This window comes from Grampus griseus (assembly GCF_964374135.1).
Source record: "Grampus griseus genome assembly, chromosome: 15".
In the NCBI taxonomy this organism is placed as follows: domain Eukaryota; kingdom Metazoa; phylum Chordata; class Mammalia; order Artiodactyla; family Delphinidae; genus Grampus; species Grampus griseus.
This window is the reverse complement of record NC_139009.1, coordinates 18,085,494-18,105,021: the sequence shown is the minus strand read 5'-3', so window position 1 is coordinate 18,105,021 and position 19,528 is coordinate 18,085,494. Positions and strand designations below refer to the sequence as shown.

Sequence of the window (19,528 nt, the reverse complement as noted above, 5' to 3'; positions counted from 1 at the left end):
TTCTTAATTTATGACCCTCCAATAGTTATAAATGGTTTCTCCTTTAACCTGATTTTTACTTCTGGACCAACAGTGAAATTGAGCATCTTTCATGTGTTTATTGGCCATTCCAGTTTTCTCTTTTGCAAAATGCCTGTTCTTGTCTTTTGCCCAAATTTCTATTGGGTTGTCTTTTTCTTGTCAAGTTGTAAGGATTCTCTTCTTTTTTTAAATTGAAGTATGGTTGATTTACAATATTATGTTACCAAGTTGTAGGGATTCTTTATATATTCTAGATGTTGTTTAGTATGTGGCTAATATCTTCACCCAGTTTGTGACTTGTCTTTTCTCTTCCTTGATGGTGTGTTTTATTGAACAAACATAATTAATTTTAATGAAGTCACTTTTTTTTATTGAAGTAAACGATTTACAATGTAATGAAGTCACATTTATCTTTCCTTTTATGAAAGTTTTGTCTTTCACATTTATTTCTTTAATCAACATTCTGTTGGGTACTTGAGTAGGACCTTCTGTAGATCTCCCGAGTTTTCTCTTGAGGAGTAGCTCACTCCTCCACTATTCTGTCCTGCAAACTCTAGCCACTTTGGTCTCTTCCAGCCGGTCTTCTCAACTCAGGGAGCCCTCTGGGCTCTAAATTGGTTCTCTTCACTGTCATCTGGAAATTCTCAAGGCAGTAAACTGGGGCAGTTGTAAATTTCACTTCATTTGTTTCCCTTCTCTTAGAGATTCCTCCTTTGTTGCCTGATGCCACTGCCTTGAAAACTGTTGTTTCATATATTCTGTCCAGTTCTTTTTGTTGTTTGTTTGTTTTTTAACAAACCAGCCAAGATGTGAGATCTGGTCTCTACCGCTCCATCATGGCCAGAAGCAGAAGTTTTTCCACATTTTATTCATTTATTCTTAGGTACTTGATATTTTTTGTTGCTACTGTGAATGATTTTTTTTTTTTTTTTTTGCGGTACGCGGGCCTCTCACTGTTGTGGCCTCTCCCGTCATGGAGCACAGGCTCCGGACGCGCAGGCTCAGCGGCCATGGCTCACGGGCCCAGCCGCTCCGCGGCATGTGGGATCTTCCCGGACCGGGGCACGAACCCGCGTCCCCTGCATCGGCAGGCGGACTCTCAACCACTGCGCCACCAGGGAAGCCCTGTGAATGGTATTTTTAAAAAATTATATAAGTGTTGCATATAAAGTGCAATTCTTTTTTGTTAATTTTATATCCAACTACCTTGCTATACTGTCTTATTAATTCTAATAATTTATCTGTAGATTCTTTGGGTTTTCTATGTAGGCAATCATATCATTCACAGATAATGAAAATTTTGTGGATAGTGGGCATCCTTTCCTTATTCCTGATTTTAAAGGAACTGTTTCATCCTTAAAAGTGATGTTAGCCCTAGGTTTTTGGTAGATACCCTTTTTTTTTTTTTTTTTTTTTTTGCGGTACATGGGCCTCTCACTGTTGTGGCCTCTCCTGTTGTGGAGCACAGGCTCCAGACGCGCAGGCTCAGCGGCCATGGCTCACAGGCCCAGCCACTCCGCGGCATGTGGGATCTTCCCAGACCGGGGCATGAACCCGTGTCCCCTGCATCGGCAGGCGGACTCTCAACCACTGCGCCACCAGGGAAGCCGTACACGTTCTTATGTTTAAAAATTTCCTTTTCTTCTTGGTCTTTAAGTACTTTTATCATAAATGGGTGTTAGATTTTTATCAAATGGTTCTTTCTGTATCTATTGAGACTGTAATTTTTACCTCCCTTAATCTGTTAATGTGGTGAATATCACTTGATGGATTTTTCTAACATTAAACAAACTTTGCATTGTTGGAATACACCCAGTATGTTCATGATGTATTTATTTTTTAGACATTGCCAGACCCAGTTTGCTAATATTTTGTTTTGGATCCTTGCTTCTATGTTCATAAGTAAGATTAACCTGCAGATTTCCTTTCTGTTTGCTTTTGCTTGTCTAGTTTTGGTTTCGAGCTTATTCTGGCCTGGTATAATGAGTTGCTGAGTATGCCTTTTTCTGTTCCCTGGAAAAGTTTTCATAAGATAGGAATGATCCTTGATTGAATGTTTGATAGACTTTGGATCTGGTCTTTTCTTTGTGGGAATGTTTTAAAATACTTATTTTATTCCTTTAATATTTATGGGACCATTTAGGATTTCTGTATATTTACACCCAGACACATATACACTCAATTCTGTTACAATGTTTGTTTTGAAAACAAATTTGTTCCAACACAATTGTTATATTAGGGAACTATTAGAGCATAACTTGAATTTCCTGTTGCTTGTGTACCAGTTTTGTCCTTAAGAAACACCAGGTGAACACAGAAAACTGTACCCAGCTGAACTGAGTCCCATAGGGATACACAAACATATATATAGATACACATATATACACATCTCAAACACCTAACGATCAGCTACATCAGTTTGCTGTGTGTGTTATGAGCCACACCCATCCATATCTGGTGTTACAGCTTTCTGTTAAATTTCAAATAACTTCTACCATTTGATAATGGTAGAACCCACAAATTGCAACACTTTCCCTTGCTTTAATCCGTACTCGGTGTATATGGGGAATGGGGTGGTGGAGTGAATGGGAGAGAAAGGAAACTAAGAAGAGACCAAGTTTTGGGTTTTGGTGACTGGATAGATGCTGACGTAAATTCACCGAAAATGCAGGAGACAGAACGTAGGTGGGGAGAAGGTGAGGAGTCCATTTTGGACATGTGATGTTTTAACTGCCTGGAAGACACTGAGATGGGCATCTGATCTTTGATTCTGGGGACCTGAAGGTCAGCAGAGAGCTCAGGGTTGGAAATAGAGTGGGGTAGAGGTGGTGGTAGTGAATGAAATCACTGGCCCTGGGAAGCCCAAGATGACCACAGAGCATCAAAGGAAGAAGCAACGGAAAAGTCAGAAAATGCATGGTCAGAGGTGGTGGAGGAGAACCGGGAGGGAGGTAAGGGAGCCAAGGAGGACAGGGTTTTGAAGAAGCACGGACAGCATTATGGCTACCTGTGATTGAGGTTTCCTTGGTCAGTGTTACCCCACCTAATCATCAGACCTGTCCCAACATGTAGGTAACAGTGTACACATTTCTTTCATGAAATAAATGGAGGGACTTCCCTGGTGGTCCAGTGGTTAAGACTCCGTGCTCCCAATGCAGGGGGCCTGGGTTCGATCCCCGGTCAGGGAACTAGATCCCTCATGCTGCAACTAAGAGTTCACATGCCTCAACTAAAGATCCCACCTGAGGCCCGTGAGCCATGGCCGCTGAGCCTGCGCGTCCGGAGCCTGTGCTCCGCAACGGGAGAGGCCACAACAGTGAGAGGCCCATGTACCACAAAAAAAAAAAAAAAAAAAGAATCCGCCTGCCATTGCAGGGGACACGGGTTCAAGCCCTGGTCCAGGAAGATCCCACATGCCGCAGAGCAACTAAGCCCGTGCGCCACAACTACTGAGCCTGCGCTCTAGAGCCCATGAGCCCAACTACTGAGCCTGCATGCCTAGAGCCCGTGCTCCACAACAAGAGAAGCCACCGCAATGAGAAGCCCGCGCACCGCAACCAGAGAAAGCTTCGCAGCAACGAAGACCCAACACAGCCAAAAATAAAGATTTTTAAAAAAATTTATTTTAAAAAATCACACGCAAAAAAAGGAGGAAATGGCAGGTGAGGGTCAGGAGACAGGAGACAATGCTGTGGAGCGGGGTGGCGGGAGGAGAGTAAACAGATTATTTGAAGAGGAGGAGAAAGTGAAGGGAACAGGAAAGGCTGTTTTTGTTTGTTTGAGGATGAGGGCACCATGGACATTCACTTGTTCAGTTAGCAAACATTTATTCCTGTTGAACGTTCACTTCTGGGCACTGAGGAGGTAGCGGTCAAAGTCCCTGCCCTCATGACATTTCTGTTTTAACAGGGGTGTCAAGCAATAAACAAGAAAGCCGTTGAGAACTATATAGTTGTATGTGGAGGTGGGTTCTACTGAGCACAAGCAAAGTGGGTGGAGCGTAGAGACGGGGTGGAGCAGGCGATTGTGGGGAAGCAGGAAAGGCCTCCCTGAGGAAGTGATACTTCAGGAGGGACCTGATCTTGTGAGACCTTGAGGGACTGTTGATGGGATGCAGGGGTGGGGCTGAGAGGGTCTTGAGCAAGTGGATGGCATGCTCTCCTGGATTTAAGTGGAGATGGAAAAGGTCGTGGAGAGGGAAGGGGCAAGGGGAGATGTCTGCCTTTGCCGGCAATAGGCCCAGGGCTGGCCGTGGTGGTAAGGAGAGATCTTCTTCCTCTGAAACAGGAGGATGGGCTCTGAGGAGGGTGGGTGTCAGGAGAGGGACGTGGATATGGGGTGAGCTCAGTGGGCAAATGTGAGCCGAAGGTCGAAGAGTAGGATTAATGGAATTACAGTGGAATCGAAGCATAGAGTCAGAGGCAGGGATGCTGGCATTTGGTTTCAGAGGAGGAGTGGTCCTGTGATACCGAAGTCCTGGGTCAGCCATACCTCCAAAAACTATTTTAAGCCCTGGATAGCTCCACAAGCTTTGGAATCAGGCCAACTTGGGTACAAGACCGTTTCTACCACCAACTGATCGTAGGCAAGTTGCTTAATCTCTTTAAGCCTGTTTCCTCATCTGAAAATGAGAATCATAGTACCTGCTTCATAGGGCTGCTATGAAGAAGAAATGGAATACCTTTTGGCCAGCCCATGATTACCTCCTGTCTCTGAGATCTAACCCCTAACCCCCAGAGGTGGCCCCCTGCAGCTGTCTTTGTACAGTGAGGCTCTGATCCTTGAGACTGCACTCCCGGGAAATAGTATAGGTAACATAAAATGTGGCACAAGCTCTGATCCCACCTGCGTTGCCCAGGTTTCCAAAGCACAGCATAACATAACATGGTAGAAACTACCTGGCCTTCGGTCATAACAGGTACTGTCTCCACAGGGCAAGTGATCTTCCAGTGTTAAGAAACTGTTCTGTATGTGTGCGTATGTGTGAGTGTGCAGTGTGTGAGGTATGTGTGTGGTGTGTGCGCCTGTGCACGGCGGGGGGTGAGCAGAGCTTCCTGTCAGCCCCTTCCTGAACCAGTCAGGTGGACAAGGAAGAGAGACCGAGCCCAGCTCTTTCTCTAGGGCCCTGTGACCTCAAGGATCAGATGCCCATGTCAGTGTCACGGGGCCAGAAAGTTCAGGTATCAGACAGACTGGGTCACACTCTGTACTCTCTCTCTGAGGTCAGGTTCCTTCTTGTGCTATAGCATTTGTAGAGGAAGCTGAACACTTTAAGCTCTGAGGGGCACATCCTGCCTGAGCGTGTCTGAGCTCTGGCCGTCTTAGACCTCGCACCTAATCTCATACCTAAGAGGCAGCCAGAGGTCTAAAGAGGAAGTGGAAGGGGGCCTAGCCCTGGGCAGTGGGCTCAGGAGGGGACTGAGCCAGGGGCTGGGAGAAATGTGGGGGGCAGGTCTGCACCTCCTGGTCTCCCTTGAGGTATCTGGGCTTCTCTAGGAGGAGTTGCTGGGGCATCAGGGTCCCCACAGGTTCCTCAACTCTTCCCCAGGCCCCAAACCCACAAGAGCCACCTGGCCACTATCGAGTCTCAACTTTTCTTCTCTTCCAAAGGAAGGAAGGAACCCACCTCCCACACGGCATCTCTGGTCTGAGGGAATGCAGACTCTGGGACATATGGCTGATGGGCCATAGCCAGTTTCAGTGACATCAGGCACCCTCCCCTTCCCTCCTCGGGACAGGGCTTTCCCAGGAGGTGGGGTGAGAAGGCTGGCCACAGGCAAATTTTACAGACTCAATAGAAGATAAACTCTTTAATTTGTTTCTGAAAAAATAAATCTCAGTGGATCTTTCCTTCCCGAAGATATGTCCTCTAGAAAACGGTGGTTCCTGTGCTTTTATAAGATAAACTTTCAGGGGACTTCCCTGGCCGCCCAGTGGTTAAGACTCCGCACTTCCACTGCAGGGGGCATGGGTTCCATCCCTGGTTGGGGAATCTAAGATCCCGCATGTGGTGAGGCACAGCCAGAAAAAAAAAAGATAAACTTTCAGAAAAATATTTCCGCAAAAATAACTTTTGTTCATAAAAATGATGGGTCTTCGGTGGCTCAACGTCAGTCAATGTCCACTTCTAGAAACAGTGTCATCAACTTAGCTGTACAAAGGGAAGGAAACACCTCATGTCTTGCTCAGTCTATCCCCACCACTGGCCCCATTCGCTCCCTCTGGGGTCTGTTGGCCTCGCTGCATCTGTCTCTCTCCTAATTGGACATCCCAGCATGTCCATCTGTCCCCACTCTGCCCACTCACGTGCTGTCAGCCTCTCTCAGACATCCAGTGGAACATCAGGGGAAACGAGTTCTGTGTGTCTGTCCTGTCAGGTAGCTTTGCCATCCAAGCAGGTTGGTGGGCCTGGTGCTCCCACAGGAAATCTGCAGACCAAGCTGGTAGGGGCTTCCTTTTTCCAGGAATAGTTGCTACTGGTATGCTTTCCAGGTCACAGGTTGCCTGGAGCTGGGTAGTCAGGGGCACAGGCCTATCTGAGATGTCCTGCAGTCAACAGGCAAGACATGACAGGCGGGGGTCCTGGAGCCCAGGCCACTCCCTTCAGGAGAGTCACCGAAGATGCCATATCCCAGGGGAAAAGATGAGTCGTGTATAAACTGTGAAGCAGGGGTGCTGAAGGGCTGAGAAGGGGGACTTGGAGCCCAGAAGACGCTGCTCCGGCCGTTCCAGCTCACAGGAGTCTCAAATTCAAGCGAGGCTGTAGCTGGTCCTCCTGTTGGAAAGGGAAGAAGCCAAAGGGAAGGATGAGGTGGGGGGGGGGGTCCCGTGGAAGTGTCAGTGGCTGCTCCTTGTCTCTCTAGCAGCTCCTCCCCTTCTCAACCCTGTGAATGAAGCTAAAACTCTGTTCTTCCGAGTCCCACCAAGCAGTTCCCCATCCACCTGTTATTCCCCGAGTGTAGCGCATGATCTCAGTAAGATGGGCTGGAGTCCCAGGCCGTCCACAGCAAGCAGTGAGAGACCCATGACAAAGCCACTTCCTGCCTATCGTGCGTGGTCCTCTGTATCTACATGGACTCGTGTTTGTAAACGCGTGAGCGTCGGCAAAAACGTGGACAAGGCTCGTGAACGTCTGCTGGACCAGACGTGTTGATACTGCAGCGCCGCTTGGCCTCAGGCTCTGGGCTGAGCTCTTGGGACGCAAAAATGAAGAAAACAGACCCAGCTTTCAAGGTCCCCACAGTCTACTGCGAAAGCCAGACAGTGAGCAGATCACCCTTGGGCAGTGGGATCGGCGGTTCGCAGGGGGAAGAACAAGGTCAGAGAGAGCTACTCGGTGCAGCCTGCGGGGGGGAGAGTGGAAGATGGCTCCCAGGTTTCGGCTCCCAGGCTAGAGGGTGGTGCCATTCACCGGGACCGGAGCACAGCAGGAGCAGCGATTGGGGAAGAAGATAGATTCGGTTTGGGGCCCACTAAGACTGACTGCCATGCTTGTGGGACATCAGGTGGAGGTGACCAAATGAGAGCCGTGCACATCTGCATGCCTCCTGGGTGTTGGCGGCCCTCCTGTGTATACCCATGTGCGAGAGGTGCCTACCTCCCAAGGGAGCGGGAGCTGTTCCGACTTGGCACCTTTGGAGTGGGGCCGACCATGAGGATGCACAGACCGATGAGGATCATGCAGGTGGGCATGGCTCCGATGAGGACCTTGAGGGTCACCACCACCTGTTCCGCCTGCTTGCAGGCTCCTGACTCATACCCCGCAAAGCTGGGGAAACACCAGCCCATGCATCCAGCTCAGAGCCTGGCTTCCTGACGGAGGGGTCCCAAATGCCCAACCACCACGCTATCCTGAAACTTGGATAGTTTCCTGGACACATCAGCCTAACTATGGGGGACGGAGTGTGAGGGAACGAACAGACCAGGGAGGAGTTCAGAGAAAGCTGAGGATGTGGGAAGCAGAGGCTTCAGAAGGGGTACAGCCACCAAGAAGGGCCCTTCCCAGTCATGTGCACAGAGAAAGTAGGGTGGAGGTTCCCACACACCCTCCGGACCTACGGGTGACCCCTGGCTGGCTAAGGTGGGGGACTGTGCCCTCTGCTTCCCACGCCGCTAGTCTTTTGTGCCTCTGGTACAGCCCAGCTCTGTGACTCACTCCAGGCTGAGAGTGGAGATGCCCAGGGCGCCTGCACCTGAAAGCTTGGTGAAGAAGACATAGGATGAGTAGAAGATGGTCTCCAGCCCTGGGCCGTGCTGGTGCTGCAGCTGGAATTCATCCACCACATCTGGAAGCATGGACCTGGGGGAGGGGGCTGCAGAATTATCCCTTTTATCCCCTCGACAGCCACCAGCCTGGGAGCTCTCTGGGGACAGAGAGTGAGTCAGATTCACCCCTGGGTCCCCGCTGCCCAGGACCGACCCACAGAGTCAGGCAATATTTCCCCAACACACAGCTGTCCACCGTTCCTGCCGCCTGGTGCTCTTTCAGGAGGGCTCCACAGATGGTGCTGGCAGCCTCCATCTCCTGCAAGGGGGAGAGCGCCTCCCCAGCGCAGCCCGTGCACAAGGCCTGGGATAGCAGGTTGGTGTGAAGGAGGGATACCCAGTAGGAAGGACGTGAGGCTCCCACTCCCATTTCCCTTCACCCAGCCTACCAGGGTAGCAGCAAGGACACGGCAATGCTCACGCCAGATACAAAGGCCACGACGTATGCCACGGGTGCTGTGGGCATAGCAGCCAGCAGGATTGCAAATGGCACCATCCCCTAGGGAGACAGACACACTAGCTGCTCCCTCCACCTGCACCCCCCAGCTCAACTGCTCTTTGATTCACACACTCACCGCTCTACTGATGACCCCCTGCGCCTGGTCCCCTGCTAGGCACTGAGCACGCGGTGAATATAGACGCGGCCCTGCCGGCCCCCAGGAGGCTTAGGCTCCAAGGTCACCGCCTCCCCCCCCACCAAATCCCTCCAGGCCTTGCTTCCTGCCTCACTCACAAAGATCCCGAAGGCCGACATCCTCTTCCCAAATCGCTGCAGAACCCACTCCCACATCGGGGTGCTCAGCACTGCCGAGACCTGTGAGCGGACAGAATCATCACAGCCCAGGACACGCCGCCTGCGCCTCTGCCAGGCCCTCAAAGCCCTGCCTTTTAGGAGGGATGCTCGATGTTGACCTTGCCACCTGTTTGGAAACAGTGGCTGTGAACTTTATGACCCTGGCCCCAATTCTACCCTCTGCTGAAATGCAGGTGACCAAGACCACAGCAGAGTCCAGAACCCTGACCATCGGAAGTCCGGTCACATGTGTCACGTCAAGGGTCACACATCCCCAACTCAGGCCCCCGAGCGCCCTTGCCTCTACCGCCCCAGGTCCCCTCACCAGGATGGTTAGCACCAGGCTCTGCACATGGTCATGTAGCCGGGAGGCGTGTGCACAGAACAGGACCAGGTAGCTCTGCTCCACCTGAAGAGGTCGACAGGAAGTGGGCGTGTATGGGAAATGGCAGAAACGTGGAAGTCAAGGGCAAGGCCAAGGTCTCAAGTCTGGCCTCCCCTTTGGGATCTCAAGTGTCCAGTTCCTACCGCCATCACGCAGTCCCCTCCCCAACGAAGGACGCTTATCGCTGACACGGGTATAAACGCCATTCCTTGTCCCGCCCCCCAGCAGGGCTGAGAACCACCCCAGACAGCGTCAGCTTCCTGGTGTCTGGGCCCTGACCCTCCCCAGCCCCACAGGCTCTAGGTAGGTTCCTCTCCTCCCAGCACCAGCCTTGCCCAGCACTTGCCAGCCACTGGTTTCTCTCTGGTGCGGTGGGGACGAGAGACACCTGAACCTACGCAGGGTCAGTATGGCCAGAGCCAAGCCAGTGGGGATCAGCCTGGCCAGAGGTACCTGAACGGCTGCTGAGATGAACAGAAAGGAGATGACCAGCTTCAGGTAGGGCGGGTGTCGCACTGTGAGCCGCAGCCCAGCCAGGAAGCTCAGGCCCTGGCCGGAGGCTCGGGCAGAAGCATCTGCAACACAGGAAGGGGACATCTTGGCTTGGTGGAGTTCAAAACCAAAACCCACGCCCAAGAGGAGCCCGGCCGCAGCTTCTGCTTCCCACACTCTGCCTGCACCCCGCACCTACCTGGTCGCTCCTTCACCCCCAGGCAGAGCAAACTACTGCACACGGGGTAAGTCACAGCAACCACAGTGGCTGCAATGGAGTAGAGACGAGTCTGTGGGACAGGACAGAACTTCAGTGGGGGTGATGTCTCCAACCCACGGAGGTGGGGCCGGGCAGGAGTACCTCCCAGTGGGAGCACAGGGACCCTCAGCCCAAGCCCAAGGATGCTGGGTGCCCCTCCTCCCAACCAGCGCAGCAGGAGAGGGAGATCTAAGGGCCCAGAGTGGTCCTTCTGCTGACCCTCTGCCTCCTGCAAGCATCCATGCCACCATGGGTCTAAGCCCCCTTCGCCTCTCTCTCTCTCTTTTTTTAAGCAAACGTTCATTGGGGCTGATTTCTGCATGCTAGACCCTGCGGTTACGGTGATGAATAAGTGATCCTGTGCATCCACAATAAGGGGCTTGGAGTGGGTGGGGAGACAGATCCATGAGCAGACAGTGTGACGCATGATGACGCAGATAAACGTCAAAACCAGAACGGTGCTACCTAGCATTCAGAGGAAGACACTTATGTAATAAAATACATTTAAGGCATGCATGGGAGTACCAGTCACCCAATTCAGGATAGGGGTTGCCTTTGGTGGGGGAAGAAAGAGGGAGATGGGCAGGGCTTCACCAGTGTGGATCCAGCACCGTTGCACAGGGTCCCACATTCAGAAGGCACTGCACTTGGGAGTTAATGCTCTGCTGTCTTGAAATTCGTGATGATTTTATCTATGAATTTGTGTTTTGTAAGTGAAGTCAGTGGAACAACAGAGCTGGAACTACCAAGAGGCACCTGAATGCTACTCGCCTTGGCTCACACGAGGCTTCGCCTTCCGGGGTGGGGATGGTTCTCAGTCTCCTGCTCCCTACTTCTTGGCATCCCAGGCCCCGCCCAGCCTCCTGCTCTCCAACCCAAGGCCACTGCCACCCTCTGTTCCACCCTCACCCAGACAGTGACCCAGTAGCTTTGGGGAGGGCACTTGTAGAGGCCTCAGTGGGGCCTAGGCGTGGAAGCGGGGAGGGTGAATCTGCAGGTCGCAATCCCTCTGATCCCAGGCTCGTAGCACCATGATGGGGTTTGAGGGCAACTGGGCAGAGTCTCTCCCCGACCCTGATTCAGGCAATCCCTAGATTGGGGCAGTAGACCATGGGAAGGGGAAACTGACTTCCCCGCCCTCTCTGGGGCTCTACAGCTTCACTTTGCTCTGTACTCAGGCAAATTCTGTAGCTGGGCTACAGATGGGTCTGGGGATGGATGGGTACACAAGGACTTCATTGTAATGTTTTCTTACGGGTGGTGAACCATGGGTGTTGGTAGTATTATTCTCATACCATTAATTCCCAAATGTTGGTGGAGGTGAGTGATGTCATTTGCTTAAGGAGAAAGGGCGGGGGGGGGCGGATAGAAGATGAACTTGATGGATAAATAGATGCACGTCCCCTAATTGCTGAAAAGGGACCTGCTTTGAGGAGACAGGAAGGAGTACTAACCCTTTCATACTGGAGGTGGGGTTGGCGTTGGCAGTCACCCGTTCAGGGATGGGTAGGACTGGTCATAGGTCAGGTTTTGCCCAGAGCTCTGCCAGGACACCAAACCGTTCTCTCTGCCCTGTCCCTGCCTGTGGCCCTTCCCCACCCCTGTCCCTTCTCTGGGGTCTGCCTCCTCCCCTCCAGATGGCCTGCTGATCTGTTGTTTGACTCCATGTTTAGAAGGCACCCAGCAGAAGCAGATTTAGCAGGGAGGACGGAGGGCATGGGCTCAGCTACAGGAGCAGGGAAGGAATGAGAGGGCATGGTGTGCAGAGCTGAGCCCCCAAACAACCATGAAGAGACCTGGGGGAGAAACAGCCCTGGAAGAAAGAAGTGACCCCGAAGCGGGGGTCCCAGTGGGTCTGGGTAGCCTGGGCACTCACCGCATTGGGGGAAACAGCCACTTGTCCTGGGAGCGCAGTCTCCTTGCACCTGTGGGACCCGTGGGCACCAGACACGATGAGTCCATGGACAGTGGCTCCCATCAGCGTCCCTGCCATCTCCAAGGTCATCCCTGGGACACAGCGTGGAGCAAGGTGACAGCTCATGGGGCCAGGGGCAGAGCCATCCCACCCCACGCACCCCACGCCTGCCTGCACTCACGGTACACAGTGGCCGAGTCCCGCTCCCTGGGGCTGGGGGTCAAGAGCATGGTCAGTGCCGTGTAGGGCACCTGGAAGAACTGGGGCACCGGGAAGAGATTAGGATGGCGCCTGCCACCAGACTGCCAACCCAGGCCAGCAGCTTCCCGAGGGCAGGCCTGCGCCAGGCTGGCACATCCCCACTGATTCCCTCAACCCGGAGTTAGGAGCTGAGGGACAGGAGGGGCACCCAGCCTAGAGCCCACGAGAAAAGCTAATGGTCGGTGGCCACCTGGTAAGCAGGTGGGCAGCAGGGACCTGGACCCCTACCCCCAGCACACACACACTTCAGAGGGGCCTCCAGCCAGCACTGGGGTTCCAGGAGTCCAGGCCAAGGAAGGGGGCCACCTGCTTACCGTTGCCAGGGCCTGGAACAGGGAGTAGAGGGCTGTGTACCAGAGGCCGCGCAGGCTGGTGAAGGGGGGCAGGAACCACAGGAAGAAGGAGGCCAAGGCAATGAACGGCGTGCAGCCCAGCACCCTGTGGAAGCACAGCCCAGGTGGAGCGCCCCGCGGCACCAGGACAGGGGACGCAAAGGCTGGGCCTGGAGCAACCTCACCCCTCTGGGTTCAAGCTCTCGGCCCCTGGAGAAGCCCTGGGCTGGGGCTTTCAGGGTGGGAGCCATGGAGGGCGCGAGGTGGCCGAGGGCGAGGAGGTAGCCAGGAGTAGAGGCTGGGGCACTTAGTGGCTGGGTTGTGCCATTCTCTGTTCCAGGGGGCACAGGCAAGTCACATCTCTGTGAGACCTTCCAATACACCCAGCTCAGCCTGGCCGCATTCCTAGACCCCCAGGGCCAGGGCAGCGACTCTTGGAGGGTTTGTCCAGCTCTGTGCCACCAGGTGAGGGAGAGGTCTATGAACACCTGCATGACTCAGTCAGACCCAATCCATTCCTGTCACCTACTGTCCAGACTTGTCCTCTAACCATCCACTAAGAAGCAGATGTGACAAACACAGTGACCTCAAGCCAGGGGTGGGTGCCAGGATCCTGAGGACCATGGGGCTGCTCACCAGGGCATGAGTCGTCCAGACCCTGTCCTCCTGCTTCTGTTGATGAAGAACCCAGCCAAAGGGTCGGCAGCTGCCCCAGACACCTTCCCTCCAAACAGGACAAGTGACACCTGGGCAGCAGGGATCTGTAAGGGACAGGGGAGGGGATAGCCAAGGCCTGGCAGAGTCAGAGAGGGTGTCTAGGCCTGCCCGCCCATCAGGAGGAAGATCTGGGAAACTGGCAGGGGCCAGAGCCACGGTGCAAAGGTTTTTTGGTCTTTTCCCCAGGACAGGAATCCAGAGAGCTCCGAGGGCGTATGTGCACCAGTAGAGAAGCGGGAGGGAGTGATAGCTGTTCCCTAGCACGTTCCTGTTATACTTATGCCCGGTCACTTTCAGAGAAGACTTGAGAGATCTTCCCCTGAAGGGCTCAGTGCAAGAAGGGTGCACTGAAGCTGACAGTCAAAGGCAGACCTTGTGTTTCACAATGAAAACGTTTTATTGATTTTTCTGATTACATAAATGATACACTCATTATAAACACATTCAAACAGTACAGAAAAATATTGAGCAAAGCTCATCTGAAATCCCACCATCCTGAGACAGCTGCCAGGAACATTTTGATCATCCTGTCCCGCGTTTCCTTATGTGCATTTGCAATTTATAATTTTACACAAATGGGACCGTATCAGCGTCATTTTAAAAAATCACAGAAAGATAAATAAATCATGGATACCTTATTAAAAAGTTCTTTTTTGTTTACCTTCTATCCTCCACCATTCCCTCCTATAGCCAACATTAACACTCTGGTGGATATCCTTCCAGAATTTACTTTCCCCATGCTCATCCTTTAATCATGTACAGATGTATATACATCTATATACCCATGCACCCACATATATGGGGCATGTTTTTGTTTTGCTAAAATAGGATCATTTTATATAGCTTTCTCTAAAACGAACTTTTCTCACTTGACAGTGCATCATGGAAATCCTTCTGAGTCAACTGGTATAGATCTAACTCATTCTTTTGAGTGACTAAACAGTAGTCCATTATGTGGATATAGCCCAACTTATTTTCCAACTACTTCTATATTTGGGGGCATTCATGTTGTTTCCCACTTTTCCACTACAAACAGCCTGCAGTAAACATCCTTGAGGAGGTTGCCCTCAATAGCATTTGGTTTCTTCTCAGGCTTGGGTCAGAAGTACCATCTACCAAGGATGATGGGGGTGGAAGTAAAGGTGGGGTGAAAGGACCAGACACCAAGGAAGATGGAAGCAGGGGGCCCCCGAGGCTGCTGCCCACACTCACCTGGGCCACATCGAGCAGGAAAAGTTGCAGGTAAAAGGCTATGGCGCTGGAGGCCACCTGGTTGGGGACCCCTCCAATGCCGTAGCACACCTTCGTACAGAATGAGAGGCGACCAGCTCCGCTGTCCTGGGGGAGACACAGGAGCTAAGCCCCCACAGACACACAACAGCTCCCTCCAGCCCCCTGACTTCCAAAAGCATCCTGAGGTCCCTATGTCTTGAAGGCTTTTCCAGCAACCTCTCAGTCCTAATTTGTCCCAAATCATCTTAAAAGGAAGTGAGACAGAAAAAGGAAAAAAAAAAAATCCTAAACCATGACCTCTAAGCATTTCCAGGGAGAAGTTCTTCCTTACATTTCCCCACAGTGCTTCCTGCTGCAGTCTGTTTTGTTCTCCAAGTCAGCAAGCCAGAGTGAACTGGGGGTTAGGAGGCCCCTAAATTTGCCACCAGCTTCCTGTGTGGACTTCGAATAAATCACTTTATCTCTCTAAGCCTCATCTGTCAAATGGATATTCCTGCCAACTTCAAGGGATTTTTTTTTTTACTTCTTTATTGGAGTATAATTGCTTTACAATAGTGTGTTAGTTTCTGCTTTATAACAAAGTGAATCAGTTATACATATACATATGTTCCCACATCTCTTCCCTCTTGCGTCTCCTTCTCTCCCACCCTCCCTATCCCACCCCTCTAGGTGGTCACAAAGCACCGAGCTGATCTCCCTGTGCTATGCGGCTGCTTCCCACTAGCTATCTATTTTACATTTGGTAGTGTACATATGTCCATGCCACTCTCTTGCTTTGTCACAGCTCACCCTTCCCCCTCCCCGTAACCTCAAGTCCATTCTCTAGTAGGTCTGTCTTTATTCCTGTCTTACCCCTAGGTTCTTCATGACATTTTTTTTTCTTAGATTCCATATATATATATATGTGTTAGCATACGGTATTTGTCTTTCTCCTTCTGACTTACTTCACTCTGTATGACAGACTCTAGGTCCATCCACCTCACTACAAATAACTCAATTTTGTTTCTTTTTATGGCTGAGTAATATTCCATTGTATATATGTGCCGGATGTTTTGATGAGCAAATGAGGCAATGGCTCCAGGAGCTGATGGTTAAATATTCGGGATTTTGCAAGCCAGTAGTTACTGGCGGCCTGAAATCGGCCATGGTGAGAGTATTTACACCACAGAAATCAGTAAACAGCAAAAATCAGAGTTTTGTTTTTCTGGAGAGACTGTTTACCAACCCACCACTAAAATGAAGTAACACTTATGACCCCAAATATATGTGTGTGTGTATATCCCTATATATATATATATATATATATATATATATATATATATATATATATCCATAAGCTACCCAGCGAACTCCAGACTCAAATTAAACTGTCTACTCACAGCCCCACATGGTTGCCAAACAGGCATTTCAGCTTAGCATGGTCAAAACACAGCTCCTGATTTCCATCCCATTGTCTTAACCTCTTAACCCTGTCATCCCCATTGCATTAAATAGCTCCAATGTCCACTCAGCAGCTCAGACCACAAACCTAGGAGTCATCCTTGATTACTCTTTCCCAATTCCCCTGTCTAATCTATCAGTGAGAGCCTCCTGAGTGGCTTCTCTGCTTCTACTCTCGTTCCCTACTATCCACTCTCCATCCAGCAGCCCAACTGATCTTTTCATAACATAAATCAGATTGTGCCTCATCTCTGCTTAAAACCCTCTAACAGCTTGCCATTACAGTTTGAATAAAACTCCAAGTCCTTCCCATATTGCCTACAGGCACCCACCCAATCAGCTCCCACTCCCTTTCCCACCTCACTTCAGATAGCTCTACCATGGTAGCCTCCTCCTTCTTGTTACTCAAAATGACCTTTTCTGTTGCTGCCTCAGGGCCTTTGCACTTCCTGTCCCTTCTGTCTGGAAGGCTCTTCCTCCCGGTCTTTGCAAGAGCTGACTCCTTGCCATTCAGGCTGAAGCCTAAATGTCATCTCTTTAGAGAGGGCTTCCCTGACCACCCAAATCTCTCTCAATTGTACTAACTACAGGATATAGTCTTATTCATTTCCTGCCTCTCCCCACCAGCATATAAACTCTCTGAGAGCATGAACTATATAACTTTGATTCACCACCATGTCCCCAGTACCTAGAACAATGCTGGGCATATAGACAATATATATATTTGTTAAAAGAATAAATGCCATGAAGACACTGTGGAAAGTGCTATTTCTTCCATAGATGCTGGGAATCCTTCTTTTTCATCTTTTGCCCGGAGATGGGAGGGGGAGTGGAGAGGACCATGGCTTCACCCATTTTTGTATCTTGCCAGACACCCCAAATGAAAGGAAGGTCTTCCCAGATAAGGGTTTATCAAGTCCTCTGCACTCTTCCTACCCACACATGAGGCAGGATGTGGTCTCCTTTTCTGATATTTTTGTGAACGCTATTTCAACTTCCAGAAAGCTTAACAACAGGCAGAATCGAACATGATAACTCTCCCCCCACCCTGCCCCCTCCATAATGGGACTCTGGTTTCCCACTAAACATACCTATCAAGTTTCTGATACATAGAAGGCACTTGAAACAGACATTCCAGCTGAAACTAGGTATATGATACAATCTTGGAATCTTGAGGAAGGCAGTTTTACCTACTTAAATCATAAGCCCTTCACAGTCACCTGAGATCAAGTTTCAGAGTTAGACAAATTCGACAAATTTGAATGCAAATTCTGCCTGCCATTTCTAGCTGTGTGACCCAGGACAAGGTACTCAGTGTGCCGAGCTTCATTTCCTCACATTTAAAATGGGGATAATACACCTCATAGGGTTGTTATGAGAATTAAATGCTAGCATTTCATGGACCATGTTTCCCCTCTAGCTATTCCTCTCACCCTGAGTTTCTAAATTTCCCTGGGAAGTGAGAGTCCCCAGAGGGCCTCTTAATCTTGCTTGCTTTCTTGGACGCCACAATCTTTTGCTCCGAGGTGCTGGAGAGGAAGCACTGAGTCAGCATAGGGAATTGAAGCCACAGACAGAATGAACGCGTTGAGCACAGGGCGGGCAGTGGATTTTTGCACTCATCAGGAAAGTTCAGACGTCCTAACTCCTCTCCAACACAGCCACCCTGAATGACATGCGCCCCAGCCCCATCCAGGGGGTGGGGGGAGGGGGAATGCGAGGGGCTGAGGGCGCCCCTAGGTTCCCGCCTGCCCGCTACCCTCACTTGGGAGCCTGGTTGCCAGGAAGGACATCTCTAGAGGCAGTCTCCTCAAAGAGAGCCCGGCGCCTGGAGGAAGCCAGGTTTGAGAGGGTCGCTGTGGCTGCCCGCAGCACCTGCCCGGAGGCTGGGGAAGGGAGGCAGCCTCCTCGCGCACCACTCAGCGTCCTGCCTGCCCAGGGTGCAGGCGGCCTGGGGAAGACCTGGAGTGCGGTGGACAAGAGCCCTAGACTGGCCCTGGCCCTGCCTGACTAGGTGAAGGAATCAGCAGCTTACTTCGCTTGTCTAGGACTCGGTTTCCCATCCTGTTCTCTTTGGGGCTCCCGAACACCCTCAAGCCTCTCGGCTCTCAACTGTCAAAACTCCACCAGGTGCAGTTCAACAACCTGGAGGCTTGCCGAGGCTGGCTGAAGGCCTACGCCCAGACGCCCGGAAGGTCCCCGGGGCCCCTCCGGCCCAGCGCCCGCTCTGCGCCTGGCTCAGCCCCCGCTCCCCTTGATTTGCGCTCACCGAACCGGGCTCCAAGGTGTGCGCTTCCGGCGGGTGTGGCGGCGTCTCAACTGGTGGGGCCAGGGTCCCTTCGGGGGACACTGCCATTGCGCACGGCTGCACGCGCACTGCGGGCGTCGCCCTCGGTGTTATCGCCCGGCCGCCCCCGCAGGGAGGGCGGCTCCCGGGCCGAGAGGGCGCGGCGCAAAGAGGGGCGGGCTAGCGGGCGCGCCCCGGGCCAGGGGCAACGCGCGGGAAAACGGGGAAGCCGCGAAGTGCGCGGGTTCGGTTTCCCGAAGTGAAAAACGCCAGAGCCCACATTTGCCGGGGGAAAGGCTGGCCAAGTCACTCGGGACCGTTTTCCTTGGGGTAGGTCTCCGAGGGAGAGCCAGCGGCCGTTCGCGCTAATCTCGCCTGCTAAATCCTCGTGAAAGTCGACAAACAAGTTCATTAGAAAAACGAAGCAATAGAATTGACCTGCTCAGACTAAGACTATGACTGAGTAGGCTTACAACCCTCTTTAAAAAACTGATACAGGATGCCCGAAATACACATTCTCCAGCCTCATACAGATAATGGGTATGGCCATGTAACTAAGTCCTGGCCACTGAATAAAAGCTGAGTGGTGTAAGCAATTTCCCAGAAAGGTCCTTAAAAGGGAAGGGGTCACATCATATACAAAAATTAACTGAAAACCCATCACAGACCTACGTGTAAAGGCTAAAACTATAAAACTCTTAGAAGAAAGCAGGAGCATATCTTCATAATCTTGGGTTAGACAAATGTTTCTTAGATAGGATGCCACAAGCATAAGTTGGACTACATCTAAATGAAAAACTTTGTGTTGTAACCTATGCAACCAGTGAAAAGACGACCCACAGAATGGGAGGAATGTTTGCAAATCATAAGGATTTGTACTGGAATATATAAAGAACTCAAAACTAAACAGTAAAAAGATAGCCCAATTAAAAATTAGGTGAAGGATTTGAATAGATATTTCTCCAAGACAGACAAATGGACAAAAGGCACATGAAAAGATACTCATGTCATTAGGGAAATGCAAAACTACAAGATACCACTCCACTAGGAGGGCTATAATTATATAAAAAGACAGTAACAAGCGTTGGGGAGAATATGGAAAATCATACATTGCTAGTGGGCATGTAA

General features: G+C 51.2%; 1 protein-coding gene across 1 annotated transcript; it reads right to left on the bottom strand.

Moving 5' to 3' along the window:
- Nucleotides 1-5,822: 5,822 nt before the first annotated feature.
- MFSD2B (MFSD2 lysolipid transporter B, sphingolipid) lies at nucleotides 5,823-18,469 on the bottom strand (the record flags this gene model as incomplete). The annotated part of the gene is made up of 14 exons (XM_082672604.1): nucleotides 5,823-6,796; nucleotides 7,619-7,789; nucleotides 8,177-8,320; nucleotides 8,676-8,785; nucleotides 9,020-9,100; nucleotides 9,405-9,488; nucleotides 9,918-10,039; nucleotides 10,156-10,246; nucleotides 12,092-12,222; nucleotides 12,312-12,390; nucleotides 12,706-12,829; nucleotides 13,360-13,484; nucleotides 14,653-14,778; nucleotides 18,383-18,469. 14 exons carry the CDS (start codon nucleotides 18,467-18,469, stop codon nucleotides 6,772-6,774), a joined length of 1,500 nt encoding a protein of 499 aa, XP_082528730.1. The 3' UTR covers nucleotides 5,823-6,771.
- Between the last annotated feature and the right edge of the window lie 1,059 nt (nucleotides 18,470-19,528).